Genomic DNA, 21,354 nt, shown 5'->3' on the forward strand with positions numbered 1-21,354 from the left:
CCTCGAGGCAGCGTACGCATATCTGTCCGCAGCGCTCCCTGTAATGCTTAACCTATATACGAGTACAAGTCGAAAAATGACAAATAATAATACCATATTTTTAATTTTTAATTACAATAATCTTATACATCTTTAGTAAAAGCAAAACTCGGACGCTCATGGACACCCTAGTGGCGCCTCTGAGGCATCTCCTTAGATTTTAGAAAAATGATTTGTTACGTACAACATAGGAGAAAATAATCAATTTTTTGAAAGGGATGGAAAAGACGACGAGGGGTATGTGAAGGGGTCTCAAACAAGACGATCAGGCTAAACCCGTAAAACTACAATGAATTCACCTTTGAAATGAGGGAACGATTCCCCATCAGCTAAAACTAAAGCGCAATACGTGAAAATGTTAAAATATTAATATACATACTTATTCATTGAAGTTCAGTAATAATGTCGAGTTGCACATGAATCAAACTCAGGACCGTCGCTGTGATAATATAGTATAGTATAGTATAAGTCTTTATTTCAGCCAGGAGGTACAACCACGTACGACTAATATCTGCGTTTATTTTGATGTATCTTTTTATCTGTTTTTTTTTTTTTTTGTCTAGCAGTGGAGGAAATTTTTTCCCACTCTTAACTGATACTTCGCAGCATTCACTTTCTAAATGTACATGCGCCGGTTTTGAAAAAAAATAAATATCACTATCCAAAGGAGCAGACCAAAATATGCGGATTTGTATTTTTTCATTATTTTTTTAGCTAACTCCCAGCTATCATGAGCGAGTTGAACACAGCGTGTTCGGGCGAAAAAAGTCCATTGCGTGCAAGGTGGCCCGCTATCAGTGGACAAGCCCATGTAGGGATAATTGTAATGTGGCATAACATGCTCAACTATCCCGTACTCGGAGATAAAAACATGAAATGATTTGAAAAAAATTGCACACGTACCTCATAGTGTCTATGTAACAGCAGTATTAATCTGATAATCCAAAACATTATATTACATGAGCAAATATTTCTTACCTAAAAGCATGCAACTCGCACATTCAGTCAAAGAAAGTCTGTTACAAATTTTACAAATTTTTATGTTTCTTCGTACAACATTGTTTAATAAGGTCTTAAGAATACGTATGTGAATTTTCAGGTTATAATATTAAACAAAAAACATGAAGAGAAAGTAAGTGTGAGTATAGATTTCTAGGCTTAGTGCACGAAACGCTGGGTAGTGTGACTCCCGCGAAGAGTACGTAAGAAGAGAAAGTATCAGAGTTTGTCGAATGTAAATTACCTAGGTTTTCTAGACGATTCAAAGAGCATGCCAGTATTGTACAGAAAGGAAGAGAAAGTTGTCTAGTCGTTTTTGTTGCCCATCTAGTGTGCATATATTAAAAATTGCGGACGTCAATAGATTAGCTTGCTGTTATTTACGGTTGACTTCCACAATAGAACACCTCTTCGTTTTATTAAGCAAAACTTTTTATTCATATATTAGTCAATATTTCGTCTCATCTTGAAGACTTTTTCAATACTGTAAAGAGATTGACACACATATTAGCTTATTATACATAAAATATAACTCTCTACTCTCTTTTTTACGTAAAAACCTCACGCAATATAGACGAACAATTATATTTTATACAGAAACCATGTCATCAATACACGGGAAAACTCTTTGTAATAATACGCTGAAGGTAAACTGTTCACACTGACAAACATACGAGCAATGAGATTACAAGATACGAGGTCTACATATACATGTATACATTGAGAGGTCGAGTTTGATTATTTAGCTATTAATGGAACTGTGTATAAGGGTGTGTGCGTAGATTTAGTTTTAATGAATATATAAGTAGAAGTTAATATGTTTGTGATAGTTTTAACTTAAGATACTATTATTTGGTTGTTTCTTTTTAAACTGAGATATGGTATACTTATACGTATTAGATAATTTATCTAAGTCACTTTTTTTATTGATGTTATGGTCAAAGTAAAAAATGTTTAACATTTCTATGATTTCTCTATGTAGTTGGTTTTGTTCAGTACCTATTATTTTAATATTTTTGTTATTTTTGTTAATATTAAAGTCAAAACTATGGTTATATTGTCTCGCGTGTAGAAAAAGAACCAATTTTTCAGATTTCTTTTCATAAAGTCCCTCATATTATTTTTATCTGGTAGTAAGTTTTCGTGAACTTTGGCCTATATAGATTTTATTACATATTTGACATTTAATCGAGTATACAACGTATGTTTGTTGTCCTGTTTCTAAGGTATCTTCTCCCAATCTTGTAATTAAAGATAATTTGTTATGAACACTGTTAATTACCCTGAAATTTTTGGATTTCAAGAAATTATTACATTTAGAAACAATAATTAGATGGTAGGGTATAATTATGAGTGGTTTTTTGGGTTCTAGAATAGAAGTTTGTTGATTCATTTTACTGTAATAGAATCTTTTAAATCTTTTTTTTTTTATTTTTGTAACAGAGTCTTCTGGGTAACAGTTTTCAGACAACACACGTTGCATGTACATAATGTTCTTAGTTATTAAACTTACTATCATAGAGTTTAAAAATTGTGTCTATCATATTTATAACAATGCCTTTTTTCACCGATTTAGGGTCGAAAGACCTAAAGTAGCTTGCTATTGTTCCATTGTTTGTTTGTCTCTCCAGTGTTGGGGAGTTATTTGTTAGCGTTTGGCTGTTTCTCCTTAGGAGTTGTATTTCTTGTGATTTTTTCTAGTTGAGAAGCTGCTTTCCTTCATTTTGAATTTTCCTCCAACTCAGAGTCAGTTTCACCATCAAACTATCCATATATACTTATACCTAGCTTTACTTCGTAAAATAAGTGTGATAATGTTTTTTTTTGTATTTTATTGTTTGAGTCATTGGAAGCCAATAATTGAATGTTTACTTTCGTGCAACCGCTTTGAATCCTTATCCTAAGAGTGCTGCGTATTTCAATTAAAGATGCCGATGATCCATCGGGGTTAGTTAGTTCTTCCTTTTATTGTTTGTCAACAAGCTAACACAGTTTTTACGTAATCGTTCAGGGTTCACGTCTTCTCCCTTAAGTACTGGATGTTGAAAGTGCATCAGGTACTCCAATGGAAATTCTTAGGCGATGTATGATGCTAAATTTGTAGCATTTTATGTCTACTGTCAAGCTGTTAATCAGATGCCTGTTTTCTTTAAATGTGTGATAGATTACACGATCCATGATCTGCTATGACTGTAAATTTATAGCCTAACAAATATAACCCAGGCTGTTCTTTAGCAAATACTATCGTTAACAATTTTTTATCATATGTAGGATAACGTAGTTTTCTCCCTCGAAAACAGTGTAAGGCTTATTTACACCTAACATCGCTTCTATCGCGTAGTTCGAAGCGTTCGTCGTTTCTATGAACAGGTTGTCTGAATCAAATGTGGTGAGTACAGGCTCATACTCAACTACAGTTGTTTTATTTAGCGTACTAATGTATTCTGCATCGTGGCTACAAAATTTATAAATAATGTCCTGTATTCCATTTTTTTTTAATTATCAAGGAACTCATCCAACAAGCATATTACTTGCTTCGATCTGTAAAAAATCTCAAACATCTATTGTTCAACAAAGTTTATTTAAAGTTCTCTTTAATCTAATATATTTTCCGCAGCACTTATGCGGCTTATATGTGACTTAAAGATATACCATTCTATAAAACCTACCACGTCTATTAGTAAGGTGCTCGGGACTACATATTATCACACAAGGCTATTTTGCAGTATCTTTACCATACCTAAAGTACTACGCAGTTCATAATTAATACCAACAATTTAAACTGGATTCCTTTTTTCTATGGGTATGCTAGGAATAACATTGTCCTCTTGTAAAATAAAAATTTGAACCCTTGTGTTGGCGTAGAATTTTTCTCCGCCGTTTTTTAGTTGAGGCTGTTCATGTTTTCTGAAGAGGGGAGGTCTTAGCCCCCCCCCCCTCAACCACATTTATTTTAGGTGAGTGAAAGGGCTTGTCTCTTCTGTCTTCGTCTTAGAAAGCTATATTTTGTAAATATTGCATCGGTGCGCACTTGCAGTTAGTGTATTTCTTCTCAGAATGCTTGCTTTACACGACTCACTAACAAGTTTTTTTATGGTCTGTGTTAACCGTGGAGTACCACTTTTGATCTCTTATATCTCTTTAAGCTTTGTATACGTGTTTTCAAGTATCAATTATCTATATTGGTTTGTTACTTGATTATTTTATTCTCTATTTGAAATGCCTGACGTTTAGGGTGCATGTCGATTATTGTTGGAATTTGAATTGAATTTCGAAAAATTTATTCTTTGCACGAGTCTTATTCATTCAAGAATCTTGCGAATAATTTGTAAACTGTATACCTTGGTCTTTTCATTGTTAATTCTGGCTATTACTAATGATTTCCTAACGCTGATAATAAACGTAACTAATCTTCTGTTGCTGAAAATGATCATTGTTATAATTGTCACTGAGCGCGTAATTATAAAAATTATTTTCCATGTAATCATTCTATGTAATCACGGTTCTTTTGATGTTAAATATAACTTACTATCTAATAATAATATGATACTTACCAGCTAAGGTAAACTCAAAGAGTGTAAATCAAGTTTATTATGTCTAAGTATACTTGATTAATCTTTACCTAACGCTGTAAAACGCACCATCATGTACATAAATCCATAAGAAAATGAATAAATACAGATGAAGAATATGTTAGAAAAAGAGTTCAAGATACCCAGATTTGTTACCAATTATTATTTATATTTTAACATTGACAAAAGTAAAATTTACTGTTGTTCCTGGCTCAACCTTTCTTTAGAAAAATGGAATCTGTATCGTGCTGTTCCTTTTACATATAAGTATGGTAGAATTAGCTTGAAATCTTATCGATATTTACAAAATTCTGACTAACTCGAAAAAAATATGGTAATAGTTTAAATACATTGTAATAAATTGGCATAGAATTTAACAAGTAGAGATGTCAGCAAAAGCCCCAAAAAAATGGCAAAAATGACCAAAACATGTTTTTTGCGTCTAAAATCAACCGAAAAATCGTACAGTAAAAAAGATGCGCAATTTTAATACGAACAAAATTAGCAACGTTGAGTTTTAATCAGATGAGCCCTTTTTTCGCAAATCGCAAAAAAGTGCCATTTTTAGTCATTTTTTAAATACTTAATAACTCATGTTCTATATAATTTTAAGAGCTGTTATTTCAAATTAAGGTAGATATGATAACTCTTAACATATGTACTAAGTTACAGCAAGATCGGTTGGAAACTTTCCGCGAACCGCAGCAAAAATCGAAAAAAGGTCCTTTCGAAAAATGGCCATAAAAAGTTGTTAGCCAACATAGATACATTTTTCAAACGTATTTCTTTTTGTCTATGTTTACTCTACAAGAACCTAAAATGCTGTTTATTATTATTGATTACAAGTATCTTAAATATCGATCGCAAAAAACGGTCTTTTTGCTCCCCGGCTAGTAGAATCGGTGACTCAGCGAGCCGCCGCGCCGCTGGAGGTCACACCTACTTTCCCCGATGTATGCTCCGTAGGTTTTGAGCAAATGCGTTCAAAACGAAAAGGTGCATAAAAAGTAATGATGTGTCGGTAACGAAATGAGATGAATAGATGATTTTTTATTTTAATTGGCGTAGCTCATAACAATATTACGATTGCGCATAATTATAACTTCCTGCAAAGAAAAAGAGGACCTATTAAATTAAAATTAACAGATTTTTATTACCTACCATTCCTGTTTTTCCGTTTTTAAACGTGCCATTGTTGTTTGATATTGTTCAGGACAATCAAGTATTATCTAAGTAACTAATCTTATTATTAACAATAATTAGTAAAGTCACTATATTTGAATACAAAAAAATTCATTTTTTTGAAAAAATTTTTTGATCAGTAAAAATATGTTTTATTTTTTTTTTGCTATTATATTTTTTATTATTAATCAACAATGTAGTTATATATTTTTTTATTTCAAAATTGCACTTGGTATATCGTTTTTTTGTAGCAACGGTAATATGCGCAAAATAACTTTTAGGGGTGGCATAACTTGTAATGACTAAAAATGGCAGTTTTTTGCGATTGGCGAAAAAACGGCTCAACCGATTAAAACTCAATGCTGTTTATTTTGTTTGTATTTAAATTGCGCATCTTTTTACCCAATACTGTTTTTTGTACGATTCTTCAGTTGTCTTATAGACGCGAAAAACATGTTTTGGCCATTTTTTCCATTTTTTTGGGGCTTTTGCTGACATCTCTACTTGTTAAAATCTGTGTCAACTTGTTACTATGTATTTAGAATATAACCACATTTTTTTTTGAGTTAGCAGAATTTTGTGGGCCAAAATACTAATTCTACCATACTATGTATAATAACTTTTGGCTGCTCATGGATATTCATGCTTTTATTAATACTTATTTTACTCACTATTTTTGTATTTTACTTGAATAATTTATTGATTTTTGAGTATCACACATTAAGATATTGAAAATTATATTCTTCTTCGTTGAATCATCAGTCTATAAACGCATATTGAAACCTATTGAAATGCCCGTTTAAAATCATCGGATCCACAATTTACTTACTTACCAAATGGACATACAAAGTACTTTGCTTTATTTTTCAGTCAAATTAGAATATTTTGAAAAGTATTATTATTGAAGAGGTGTGAGTAAAGGGGGTGCGCGAAATGAAAACGAGTATTTTCAGATTAGACAAAAAGTTTATTTAATTAGACTGCCGACCGACGTAAAACACAACTGACTTGATACAGTTTACAGATTTATTACTGACAAAACGGACAAATACAATAAAGAGAGCTGACGAGAGGTGTAGAGGGCACGGTAGCTTACACTGTACTGACTATAGGGCCCGCAAGTATCACCTTGCCTGAGGCGCTGTCTTACACACTATATATACTGCCTATTGAAAAGTCGTACATGCCAACAATTATTTTTAGGTACAAGAAATTAGAAATTTTATTTTAGTCATTTTTAAAAAAATAAGCTTTTTCCTAATCATTCTAAGTCTTAGGAAAGTATTTATTGATGTTCACAGTTAAGTTTTGCAAAACTATTTTTTACTTAGTTGACTTTAGCAAACTTCCATAAAGAATATTACACCTTATTTCTGTGTAACTGTTATTTAACTAGATGTGCACCTGCATTATAATATCTAACTAAAATTATGATGAAAATTGCTATAGTAAATATAAGAAAAGGAAAAAATATTTAATAAATAAAAAAGAAAATTAATCATTCAGTAAAATAGGGGAGGGAAGGGCACGTTGAGCAGGGCTGCGAAGCGTGGCACCTTGATGATAATAATATTCATGCATTTTAAAAATAAAATTTTTATAGAAATTAAGTAAAAAAGGCTCTTACTATTATCCTCTGGGTTTCAATATCATACAACAACGTTTTCTATTTATTTTATAATTTTTTAATATAGTGTACTGAAGAAAGGTTTCCTTCATTTCTCAATAGCTTGAAGCAGATCAAAAGTGCTTTATTTTGTAAACGAAAATAGGTCAAGTTGATAGCTCAGGTCCTTAACTTTCTCGTCTAACAATTTTTTTCATTCAAAAGTTTATGTAATTATCGCAATAAATAATATAAAATTGTATTAGAATAGGGCAGGCGTGGCACCTCGGGTAGGGCAGGCGTAGCACGGTAAACAGCCATAAATCTCGTAATTCAGCTACGTGGATCATCTGCTTATTTCATACCTAACCTTATCCGTACGTAAACAATACAAGATGCTTTGAGTGCTGACTTGCAATGTTCAGTGATTTACGTAGTTGATTACACTTGGTAAATTGTATCAAGTGTGTCTATAAAAATTATAACATGTTAATACATGACAGTTTTATAACATATATACATACATACATACGTACATATGTACATATTTATATATATGTATATATACATGTGTGTGTACATATATACTTTGCTTTATTTCTCACTCCATTGTAGTGTTTAATGTGTGTGTGTGTGTGTGTGTGTGTGTGTGTGTGTGTGTATTAGTTCTATAATTATTTAATAGTATTTAATATACATGCATTAAATACATGACGTCATTGTATTTGTTAATTCATAAAAGTTAAAAAAAACTATGTGAACTTTATTCTGTGGAATTGTCCACTAACAGAAAAATCTAAAGTTGCCTAATCAGAAAATTTTCAATTATTTTATTTTGCAAAAAATAACATTAGTTTTATCATGAAAATACTTAATACACTTAGCGCTTCATAACCACCTTGCTACGCGTACCCTATCCTATGCCACCTCGTGCCCTCCGATGGGGTTAGTGGAGCAGTTCTTAAACCTATTTTAAGAAATTTTTTTCTGTTAATAATGATTAAAAGAAAAATTATTCTTTCACGTCTACTGATTTTAAACAGTTGCTTCTATTCATTTTTATTTTTTAATAATTGCATATTTACAGTCTCTTAGTGCAATGTGCAACTAAAGTTAGGGTGTCAGTCTGCCCTTCCCTCCCCTATATTTTTTTAAATATCGGCAGAGGTCAATAAATTATGTTCTTGTGAAACTTGAAGTGGCTTATCGACTTGGTGAAAGTCGAGCTATTGCACTCAAATAGAAATTCATTGTTCATTATCACTCAACGGATGTACTGTTCAAGTTTCAAAGCATTTTGCTGACCAAAAAAAAAAAAAAAAACACACATTCGAAATTCGAAACTTTGGCATTGGCCTTATCAAGCAGTTTACTTTTTTTACAAAAGTTTTTAGTTTTTAGGCTGAAAGTTAAGCCTTATTCCACAAAAACTAGGAATAAGTTGTTTAAATAAATTTCTTTCTCACAAAATTGCGAATGTCCAAGGTTGCTGAGCGAAAAAAACAATGACATGTTGAAAGTCCGAAACTAGAGGCTAACCTCTGCACGTAAATGAGCGGATTTATATTTATAGGTATACATATTGATCCTTTAACGTTTCAGGTGTGATAATTGAATGTCACATGGACGGATAGTAAAGGATAATGAATCACCCTAAAAAGACTCTTCGAGCTTATTCGCTTCGTGCAGGAATTTGAAATAGCACCACCTCCAAGGAAAATATTGCTACTAACTAACAAAAACACACAGCCTCTTATGGACAGTGATCTTTTTACAAGCGTTTATTTTAACAATAATGTATCTTTAACAACAAACGTAATTTCTATAGGTGGGAAGTATTCTTCCGAGCTAAAAAATACCTACATAAAAGTGTATTGATACAATTTTTTTGTCTCCTCACATGCTTGCATTTCTCGACTAAGTATTGTGGTTTTCCTCCAATATCAATTTATTTTGAAGTATACTTTTAAGTCAGCACACTAAAAAGCAATATTTATAATGTCCAATAGTACATTATATGCATTTCATAGCGGAGATTTACTTTATTTTTTATGAAGTTATAATAAAAGTATTTTTTTGTTGACAACATGATACTTAGGACTAAAAAAACTAATTTACATTATAAAAGATACATTATTGTTAAAATAAACTCTGGTTATAATAAATCATTGTTAATGTAAGGCTATGTATTTTTTTTAATTAGTATCGACATCTTTTCTAGAGGTAGTGGTGGTTCAAATTGCTACATGAAACAAATATGGCGAACTTTCGTGCATATATATACCATAAAAAACATGATATATTTAATACGTATACTATCTTATTAAAATAATCTTGTTAAAGTTATATGGTCGATCCTTTTATTAAATGCACTAATACGTATAAAGAGTACTTACACATCTAAATAGTTTGCCTAACGACTGTACGTGTAAGACAGTAGACGCTCTAGTTTTTCTTAGTGTACAAAGTAATTGTGATCAGAATCAAATAAAACTTGTACAAATTTATAAGTCACGCTCAATGTGTTTTTCTCTAAATGTTTAACAAAGTTAACCATACAAAACGCAAGAACATGACTTAAAATTTTTTTAGTTTTCTTGGGCTCTTTTAAATAGCAGTATTTTTTGACATTATTCACAAAAAATGCAAAAAAAACCTGCCTGAGAAAAAAAACTTAAACAGTAAAAGTTTGGTAATTTCTGAGAGATTAGTGAAATAATGAATAAAGCCAACCTAAATCAACCAACCAACTCTTTCATTTTTTTCCTATTTTTCCAACTTTCCAAAGTAGGGTTCCCTGTGTAACTGTGTATTCACAAAGCCAGGGTATCACTGTAGTGTATAACCAATCGCGTGAATCATAAGAAAATTTCTGCCAGATTTATTTTTTGAATTGACTGCTAGTCGATCTCTCACATCTCTCTATCAGCTCTAAACCTACGGAGCCACAACCGCTTGTCACAAAACTGATTTGTTATCAGAAAAAAAAAGAATTAAAAAAAAATTATTGAAAGATAGTAGTTAAAAAAATGAAAATAATATCAATAATAAAAATAATAATAATAAAAACTAAAACAATATTTTTTCAGATTCTTAGTGGTTCTCCGCATCAGGGATTTTTTTCTAAAGCACAAAAAAATTATGTTTCAGAAAATTTATAGTTAGAATAAGTTATGAAACAATTTGTTTTTATGACACATTAGAGGTGATTTGACTATAATTGAAAAGCAGTTGCAAAAATACATGGCTCTATACAGTCAATAGACCTTAACTACATTAATTTCCTACAATGTTTAACATAGCAATTTATTTAACTGTATTAAAAGTGCAACAAACACAATAATCTCATTGATTATTTGTATAAAAAAGATCTCGGATGGCTAAGTAGTTAGTGAACAAGCTTCCAATGATAAACCGGAAAACGTTATTCCCACCCCATGTTTTTGTGCTTTTTTGTTAAGAATGTGGTACTGTACCTGAAAGTTCATCTTGTTGACCAGAAATGGTCAGGTATTGTTAAAATACTTTTTCTATAAACAATTTTGTCAAAGTTAGTTATTTGATCTGCAAAAAATATTTTTGTATTGTTTGGCACATACGGAATAAGAAACTAAGTGGGATGTATGTACCTAAGTCCAACAGTTTTCAAGTAATAAATCCCTTAAGTTTCGAAAAATGCATTTTTTTTTATTTTTAGGGCTCCACGAGACTACTAACTAAAGAAATTTTTATATGTTACAACACACAAACATTAACTATCAATCTTTCTCTACAATCTCCAAAAAAAATGTCGAAAAATTAAGTGTCAAAATCGTTTTTTGCTATCAACAGTTAGGGCGTTTCAGCGGGCATGCTGGTGTGATTGTACACCTATATATCCGTGCTTACAATTTGTTGCTCAGTAGCGTGTCGTAAACATATAAAGGTATACACTCACACCACTACGCCTGCTGAACTGCGTTGAACGTTTATAAGAAGAAAACAATTTTACCACTAAATTTTTCGAGATTTTTTTTTGAGATTGTAGAGAAAAATTGATAGGTAATGTAGGTGTGTTGTAACGTATAAAAATATTTTTATTTATTGGTCTCGTGGAGCCCTGAAAATTGAAAAAAATGAAAAAAAAAAGAAAAAAAAAGAGATTTTTTGAAACTTCTAGAATTTATTATTCGAAAACTGTGAGGTTCAGGTGTATTTATCCTGATTAGTTTTTTGTTTCAAATGGACCAAAAAATATGGAAATATTTTTTTCAGATCAAAAAATCAACTTTGACGAAATTGTTTACAAAAAAATTGTTTAAAAAATACTTAACCACATTCCTTGCAGAAAAGATAAACTTTCAAGTACAGTACTACATTATTAACAAGAAAGCACAAATAAATTAGGTGCGAATAATTTTGACAAGGAAAGTACTCATGTTGTTTGTAAATGATTATTTAGTGTGCAAATTCTGATAAAAAATCCGCAAAAGACAAATCTGATAAACATTAAATAGAAAATATACCTATAGAGTATATTAAGAAACGAAGTAAGCATTAAGATGCGTTTTCTTCTGTATGAGGGGGTGGAGTTTTTCGGCACTCTTCTGATAACGGCAATCGACGAAAAGACCACATAACTCCTTACTAAAAAAATGGCTACACACCGTAGTATTAACATTAGTAGGGCCATACATGCGTATAAATTTTATGTAATGATCAGGCTCTCATTTTGCGTGTTCAGAACTTTGCTAAATATGTGTATTACTCACAAGAATAATGTAACCCCATATAAGTTGATAAACATTCTTAGATAAAAAATTATACTGCGTAAAAAAAGTAAAATTTATGAAATGTGCATACGGTCCGTAATATAAATGTATGGTGCAATGTAATGTAACTATAGTAATGAATTATGGCAAACGGCCACGTTAATATACAGAACAGAACTGTATTATAAAGTCACTTAAATTCTTAATTCCAACTATGTTCATTCATTCCCTTCATGACATGTATTTAATTGAAGTTCTGTTTTCTGTATTAACGTTGTTTCATGCCTTAATACATTACTATATTTATACATCTATTATACATATCTTACGTGGTTCTCATTAATCTTATGTTACGTTTACTGATCTCACAAGTTACGTACAACGTTTTCAGTTGAAGATTTTCAGTCTATTTTTGAAACTTTTCAGAACAAAACCTTCTTAATAAAAGCATGCTTGTTTGGAACTCATGCAGTTTATTAGATCAAATGATAAGATTTAAAAAGTTTTTAAAAAATGTAATGATTCTGGAAAGTACTGTGCGTTATTTACACCATAAAACAGTCGTTGGTCCTAAAGGGTCGTTAATTCATTCTTACGTTATAATAAATGAAAAAGGCTATTTGTTAAAACTGTAAATACTTGAAAATAACGAAAAATGTATAATTATTAACTTTTTTCCAATTTCAAAACTCTTTTACAAAACTTACAAAGTTGTGGAGCCTAATCCCCATTTTTTAGTGCCACAAAAAATACAACTTTATTCTACGTATTTGAAAAGCTTAAAAACTTAAGTTATTACTGTTAGAGTTGTGATGAAAAGCTCATCTCCTTCTAAGTGGATTACTTGTTCGTTAATTTTTTGGGACTTCTTTTTGTAGTAGTCGTAGTAGTTTTTTTTTTTTTTTTTTTTTTGTGGAAGGAGGGAAAATGCATTGAGGCATATCACAGAGACAGCGGTAGTGTAGGACTCGGTGAATTTTTTCATTAGACCACCCATACCCACTAAACCCCCCTGTGCCGCGTGGCTTTTGTTCCATCCCGGAACCGCGTTAGCATCACTTCTGGGTGGAGCCACCAGGGAGACCATCGCGTCTCACAGTATTAACGAGCTAACTCGCCACCATTTGCTAGAGGTGCCAATCCTCTCGAGTCCTAAAAAGGACTTGAGGTCACTAAGGACCAGCACCCTGTCTAGCGCTCCATACTAGGCAGCTGACCTAGCAAGCAGCACTATAAGCTTGATGCTTTCCCTTGCTGATAAGTAAAAGTACCCAGAGCAGCGTGGGTCCACATTAGGCCTGCCTTCCAACGCAAGGCCCCTTTGCCTCCTTTGCCTTATTTTCATCCAGACTGGGCCTTTCTCATGGCCTCTTCTAATGCGTAAATGACGGGCAGCTCCCACTGCCTGCTTCGTGCTTGTGGTCCGTCGTTGGGCAAAAGAAGCACGGTGCTGGGCATGGACACTCTTTTTTCCGGTGGTTTGAGCTTCCACACCGCAAGTAAAGCTTGGATCTGTTTTCTTTTTTACACTTGCCTGAGACGTATCCATATCCCAGGCATTTGTAACATCTTGTTACTTCAACTCTTCTTCGGATTCGGCAGCTTACAAAGCCGACTCGTAACCTGCCTTCCTCCTCTGCTTGTCTAGCAGTTGTTTCGTCCACCGTTATCAACGCCAGCCTCTGTCCTCTGGCATTTGTTTTTAAGAGAGCTACTTCTGGCTCTTGGCTCAAAAGTCCAAAAGTCCTAGAGAAAGCCTCTTTCACCTCATCTTCCTCTACAATAGCATTCAGGCCTTGGACCTATGGTGTCACTTTTTTCAATAAATAATGACAAGTACTAAGGGCTATGCTGTTCAAATTGACTTTATTTGAAAAACGACGTTTCGACTACTCCAAGGTAGTCCTTATCAAGTCAAATATTAAACAATAATCGCAGAGTGTCGTCAATGTAAGATGTTTATTCTACTCAACTGCGATATAGTACTACTTCGCTTTTCTTTATAATACAAATGATTAATTGTTTTTATTAGTTTCTAACAAATGCTTAAGAATAGTTAGTTACTGAATTTTATTTTAAATTGTTTTTAGTATTTAGGGGTCTTTATGATATTATTGATACAGAAAGCTTATCGACTAACTTTTGTATGAGTCATACCTAACTTTTGCCTACGTTACCTATTACAATACAGTCGTTTTCAATGATTTATATCTTTTAAATCTTATTACGAATACGTGTAGCTATAAAGTCAGTTAAATAAAGCTTATTACCTACCTGCTCATTCTTCACCGTGCCTACGAGTATTCATTTTGAATTTATTTGTTTTTAAGTGTCAACCTGTGTGTCTAAGCTATAGTGTGCCTTTCGGCAAAGTGTTAATAAGAATAATAAGGGTGCCTAAAAAAGTATTACTAAAATTAGAAAGCACAAGCATTCGCACTGACTTCATCCTAAATGAAAAATAATACAATTGAGAAAAGTGAAAAAAAATTTGCTACGTGCATTAAATATGCTAACAACTACGGAGTTATTACAACAAAGAATTTGCGATACTTGTCGTTGACGCAACTATAACAATAAAGAGGGAAATGGTGCAAAGAGTAGTAGTGACCAAGATAAAATGGTACGTAACTATATTATATTAATAGCGTTCATGTTAATTCCACTTGATACGTGACTAAATAGCACAACATAGATAACAGCAGCCCTAAGCTTCTCTCAGTCGTTTAACCAGTAAACCCCCCTACTTATAGAGAATATACTTAGTAAATAAATTATTAATTTTCCGGTAATATTGCTACTACGGCGCTTTTTGTACACAGTCAGAATATAATGAAGAATCACCAAATTAAGAGTCAGATGTTTTTATTGGTAGCGTAGGAACTTCAGGGCTTTCCGGAGAAAGTACAAGAATAACGAATGATTGTGTGGAACAGTTAAGCAAAGAATTGAGTTTCTTAGGATCTTCACCTATAAAAAAACGAAAATTGACGCAAAAAAGATATTCAGAGGAGAAAGCTAAAAAAATTACAGGAGTAATTGAGCAAAAAGTTTTAAATTTCACTGACGATGATCCAGATGATGCTGATTACGATAGTGATGATACAAAAATTTTAAGAACCTTACAAGAAACTTTTAATACTAGTCAAGACAGAACTTATAAAATTAGAATTTTAACTATTTCCAGATATTAGTATTATGAAAAAATTCTGCTTAGTTTTACTATCGCTACCTGACACATGATATCTGTTGCCAAAACCGATGCCAAAGAGAAAGGACTATTAAGCAATCTGAATCCTAAAAACCATCCATCTTGAAAAGTAGTTACTGTTAATACTATAACTACCATTTATCAGTCTGATGATTACACTCAATTAATGCCAGGCCAGAAAGATTATGCCTCTGTTAAAGTAGACAAAGTAGACAGAAAAAAATACAGTTGCATAAGCGCTTAATTTCAAATAATACATAAGAATTGTACAAGTCAGTCAAAATCAGCCATCCAGCAATAAAATGATCTTTTTCAAAGTTTGCTAGCTTACGACCAAAACATTGTGTATTAGCAGGAGCTACCTAGTACTCACTCAGGTTGTGGTTATCCAATGCATAAAAATGTTAAGTTATTACCAGATGGAAGAAATTTAAAGTCAATCACAGCTGATTTACAACGACCTATAAAAAATTATCATGATTATTTGGATCCGTTGGTGTGTTATGTGCAATCAGCTAACTGTAATGTGAGATCGTGCGCTAAGTGTCCTGGTATAAATAATTTTATGGAGTAGTTAGAACAGAATTTTTAAGAAAAATTAATGGACAGTATTAAATACAAACAATGGGTTACAATTGAAAGAACTTAATTGTAAATATTATTATCTAGTGTTAATGAATTTTCAGAGTTTTTAAATAACGGTTGGAGTAAATTACTGCTTTATTTTTTTTTGGTCAATTGATCAAGAGTTTTTAAGTGAAACAAAAAGAAAGTTAATAAAAAATGAGTGCGTTATGATTTGTGATTTTTCTGAAAATTATGCCTTTATGATTCAAAATTCTCTTTAAAGTATCCATTAGAATATGATCAGGTAAACAATACATACAACACTTTTTTAATTTATGATAAAGATGATAAACATAAGTTAAAAACGAAAACTTTGTTTCTATTTCTGAATTCTTACGTCACAATACTATTGCTGTTTTTCTCTTTCAAAGACAACTCGTAGAATTTATCATAACAAATTTAAAAGTTATAAATAAAATAGTATATTTTGCTGATGGTACAAGTGGACAATATAAAAACAAAAAAAAATTTATAAATCTTACTTATTATATAGATGATTTTGGAATAGCAGCTAAGTGGCACTTTTTTCCAACCTCACATGGTAAAGGACCATGTGGTGGAGTAGGTGGAACATTAAAATGACTTGTTACTAGAGCTAGTCTTCAGAAAGTAAATAATCCTATCAGCACACTAATAGAGTTGTTTAACTGGGCGTTTGAAGCTCTACCAAATATAACGTGTCCCTAATCGACTAGCAATGACTTTGAAAAAGAAGGAACAAGATTTTCAACGCATTTTTAAAAAGCATTAGAGATAAAAGACACTTTGCTGTATCATTTTATTGTTCCTACTTTTGCTTAAGAATTGGATGAAAAGCGATTCTTACTGCTTAAAAAAAATATTATTAAAATTTTTAAATAAACAAAAACTATACACGAATAATATAAATATAGTATAGTAAAGTATCCATAGTATAAGAGTGACTATAAATTTTGAACAGTATAATTTAGAACGGAAAACTAACTGACTCATAATATTGTATTTTAATCCTAATAAATAAGCGTATTTATTTGCTACCATTATGTTTCTTATTCGTTGATTTTTTCCATTTATTTATTTATTAATTTTATTCGCTAATCAGTATTATTTATTTGGAAATTTCAAATAATAATTTATACCAGAAAAAACGATGTAAAGTAAGAAAATGAGGCGCGCGATAGAATGCGGTCAAATAATAATTTATATCAGAAAAAAACGATGTGAAGTAAGAAAATGAGACATGCGATAGAATGCGCCCTTCGATAAGACATACCGCACTACATGAATTGATTAATTTCCAATAGAAATAATTGCTTCCCCAGTAAACAAAAATACGTTTTCGATAGAAAATTCGTTGTTGAATACGATGGTAACAGTAAAAACTAGTTACGAGGGTGACAAAATTGTTATAAACGATTTAAACATTTCAATTGTTTATAACAATATGAAATTGTTCATAATTATTTGTGTCACAATTCTTTTCTTCAAGCTCATTTTTTTATTCGTAAAATGAAAAAAAAAATAGATTCTAGCCTAATTAGAACTAGGGTTATGAATTTTTTAAAGTTAGTCTCTGAGCCAAAAGTCATTAAATTATCAAATTTACGATCCCTATTATTTTTTATAAAATTGACTCAATAAAAAAAAAAAAAAATATGGTTTTTTTTCATATAGAACACGTAAAAAATTTTTAGCTGAATCGATAGTATGGAAGTCAATTTTTGCCAAAATCTGTCTGATTTGTAAACGATCGTCACATCTGAGAAGAATGTTATAGCCACTGCTTACATCTACACACGGTGGAATGGTATACCGTCAGTATAAAGCCCCTTTACCTGACCTAGGCTGTAAGCAGTATGGTCTTCGACAAGGTTAGGAATACCGTGGAGCAGCAGGCAGCAGCAGTAGTAGTAGTAGGTAACTCTATGCAGGATGCTGTAGTAAAAAATAAGGCCTTTGAGATCATGATTCGTCCCTGGTAAATGAATATTGAGTTTTTTTTCAGAACGAATTTATGAATTCCATTTTTTAGTTAGATGAAAAATACATCCAATACTCATTTGTTTCGAGAAATTGTAGTTCTTTCATTGCTTTGAAAACTGGGCACCGCACTTACATTTGTATGTATAAGTTAAATAATAAAGTGACAGAGCTTTTTAGATTTGGAGCTGTTTAGTTTCTACAAAGTTACACATTCTACTATTCAAACTAAATGTAAGCTTCCGTTTAACTTATTTTTAGAAAAATATTTCTACGTGGACGTGCTGGATACACTTATTAATTAGAGTCAGAGAGAAATCTTTTTTACGATACAGTAAGAAGAACATATATCGTTTTTTAAGTAATAGAAAATAGCATTTTTCAATATCTAGTTTCAACTGTGATAGAGCTTGTCAATGTACATTTTTTTACTTTTTTACGTTATTTTTGAAAAAAAATATTAATTATTAGAAACATAAGTATGGAATTTGTTCAATTCATCCCATAATTTATAATTTCGTCACATCTTTTTAATATTTAGTAATATGTCTTAACAACTGAAAATATTTGTAATACTTTTTATATCTAATTTATTCACATAATTTTCTAGTTGTTACAGTACATGCAAAAGTGGCAATCTGTGTCATTTAAATCTTCGATTGATCTGTGTAATTGTAAAGTTAACTCTATCATAAGCCAAAAAACCATTAAGCGTATGCTGTTATCGATAATAAGGTACTTGTTTGCGTTTTAATTTTATATTGAAGCTTATGTCATTTTTATAACGTTCACAATTTTCTTTCAGGAGCGAGAAATTTTACAAGATAAGGTATCTATACCAAGAAAAAAACTATGAAGAACTTGTTTGCATTTTAAAAGACACATTTTTCTTTTCAAAAGAATTAAATCAGTTTGTGTTAAGTAAAGAAAAACCATTGGAACGTGATGAATATTTACGAATACTTTTAGAAAGTTTGTGCAAACTCCAACAGTTTGAGGTATTTAATTTCTTTAAAAAACATTTTTTATTTTTATGGTATATCAAAGCTTGATCGCAATAAAATCATTCAAATAATATTTTTCTTTAAAAATTTATGAGTCAATCTATGTTATCTTCAATAACATATATACATATATATACATATATATATATATATATATATATATACATATATATTTGAACTAATTATATCATTTTCATCCTACATGTCCGATGTAATGATTTATTGTCATAGTAAAGACACCACTAAAAATACTGACAAAAATGATGCCATTCAGCTTGCTGTTCCTCGGAATACAGCTTGTTTACTAGTGGGGCTAGTACTCTGGGAGTCTCCATGTATGTAAATATTCTGATTTTAAAATTCATTAAAAAATTAAACATTTGTTGCGTTCAAAGGAGAGGGATACACATTTGGCACATGGTGGGAGAAAATATGAGAGGAAGGGCCGCAAAAATTCAGAGGCGTGGAGGTTGGGGAATTCAGAGATGCCAGACGGTACTGCAAAGTTGCACATGCGCAGAAGAGCTTCATGCTCATTTCCCAGTACAGCAGCGCGCCGCCTAAAGTAGTCCCCGCCTCAGCTCTCCCTCCAGCTTCTCCACTTCAGCTTTCCCCCTATGATTAACCCAAGCCTCCCATTACAGCTTATATACTACCTCTGTGCAAATCAGGGGTAAGCTGTTGATAACTGAGTGGGAAAGCGCTCGCATTTTTCCTTCGAATCTCAGCTGCGTTGTCTTTTTTCTTTTTGCACACGTATAATTCAATTACATACAAGCTAAATACATATTTGTAATAATTTATAAAAAATTTCTACTGATTTATACATTAAAGTAAGTATGAACGAGGTGAAATTTACATATTTAATTAATTATATCGACTAGAAGCAATAATTATTTTTTGATAATTTTTTTATATCTAAAGTACGAATTTCGAAAGTCGAGATACGTCATGCTCTATACGTAATATGATACTATACGTACTTTGATATACTTATTTAAGGAAAAATATAAACGCAATGAAGTACCTCAATAACAAAAATGTAATACGTGCAGTTACGCTAAATGTTCGTAAAATAAAGAGAATCGTTTACTGTTGAAGCATGCCAAGCCCAATGCGAGACAACAAATTTTTTTCCATTTTTATAAAACACAGAAAAAAGAGCATGTATCTGACAGAATTTATCAGAATTTTAATTTATTCATTTACAAGAATGAAACACAGATTGAAAAAAAATTTTTGTATGTAATAGTAGGTTAAATGCAAAAAATGTATATTTTTTCAATCACCATGAGATTAAAAAATTAGGCAGTATCCACACTACCCTTGAGGTCCTGTCTGTAGTGCGTTAGGTTGTTTCGATTACACATACATTAGTGTTTTACATAAATACTAACATGTTAAGCTTAAGCGTTAAGAAGTTACGTTCACGCATTCATTTATTTCTAAATTCGAAACAATCGGTTTTAGTTGAGGTTAAATAAGGATTTATCAAATATCTATAGATACGTTCATTCACCACGGCTTTGTATGCGCATGATCAACATTGGTCTTACAGTAGTACTAGATATTGTTTGTTTACATTATTTTTGGGTTACTGGACGCTACTGTTTTTTTTTTTGCACTCTTTTGGGGCTTGCACTCTTGCTGAGTTTGCAAAAGATCGTGCACATGTAATTGACTTCTTGTCTATTGTTTCTATTACTTCTCACGTTTTGTATTAGTGCTTTATGTTTTTGCTATTTATAGTGGTGGTTTGTGTTTTGTACGAATGAACTAATTAATAGCATGTGTCATAAAAGTATCGTTACTCTGTTTTGTTAGTGCTTATTCTGCTAGTGCTTTGTTTTTTCACTGTTTCAACTTGTATATCACATGCGGTCGGTCGACTTATATACTACATTAATTGCATCGCTTGGACGGAAAATTTCGTTATTCGTGTTAGTATTTAATTCGACATTTTTTCCTCGTTTTTTTTTTTAATGTTGTTGAAAGTAGCAGGTAAACGTCAAAGTGAGATAGATAAAAGTGTTGTTCCCAAAAAAATGCTTACTGTGGCAGCTAGATTGGTCGCGCGATCCAGAATTGAAAGATTCTATTTTCAAACACGCGACACAAACTCAAACTTTTAAATGCATACATTGCAAACAAAATTATTCATTTTATCATAAATCCGATCTGTATCGGCATGATAGGAGTGGATTACATCGTGATAGCGTTAACGTGCCAAAAAATTGGGGGACTTTTGTATCCGTCACACCGGCCGGGGATTCTTTAAAAAATAAAACGCTAGTTTCCAAAATGAACGTTGCTTTTTTCGTTGCCGAGGAAAATGTCGCGATTCAATTAGTTGATACATTAGTGCCTATGTTAAAAAAAGTAGCGATTGGTCCAGAGGTAGTGC

The 21,354-nt window shown here is 31.8% G+C and overlaps 1 protein-coding gene across 1 annotated transcript in view; it reads left to right on the top strand.

The window, feature by feature from the left end:
• The window catches only part of LOC106636407 (calcineurin-binding protein cabin-1), a 431,120-nt gene that overhangs the window by 142,950 nt on the left and 266,816 nt on the right, over nt 1-21,354 (top strand). The window contains exons 8-9 of the mRNA XM_089593628.1: nt 18,557-18,681; nt 18,752-18,944. Of these exons, the coding sequence (XP_089449754.1) occupies nt 18,557-18,681; nt 18,752-18,944 (318 nt within the window). The remainder of the gene's footprint in view (nt 1-18,556; nt 18,682-18,751; nt 18,945-21,354) is intronic.

The sequence above is a fragment of the Copidosoma floridanum genome, unplaced genomic scaffold, assembly GCF_036245765.1.
Source record: "Copidosoma floridanum isolate Cflo_tuat_1 unplaced genomic scaffold, Cflo_Japanese_pri ptg000020l, whole genome shotgun sequence".
Lineage (NCBI taxonomy): Eukaryota > Metazoa > Arthropoda > Insecta > Hymenoptera > Encyrtidae > Copidosoma > Copidosoma floridanum.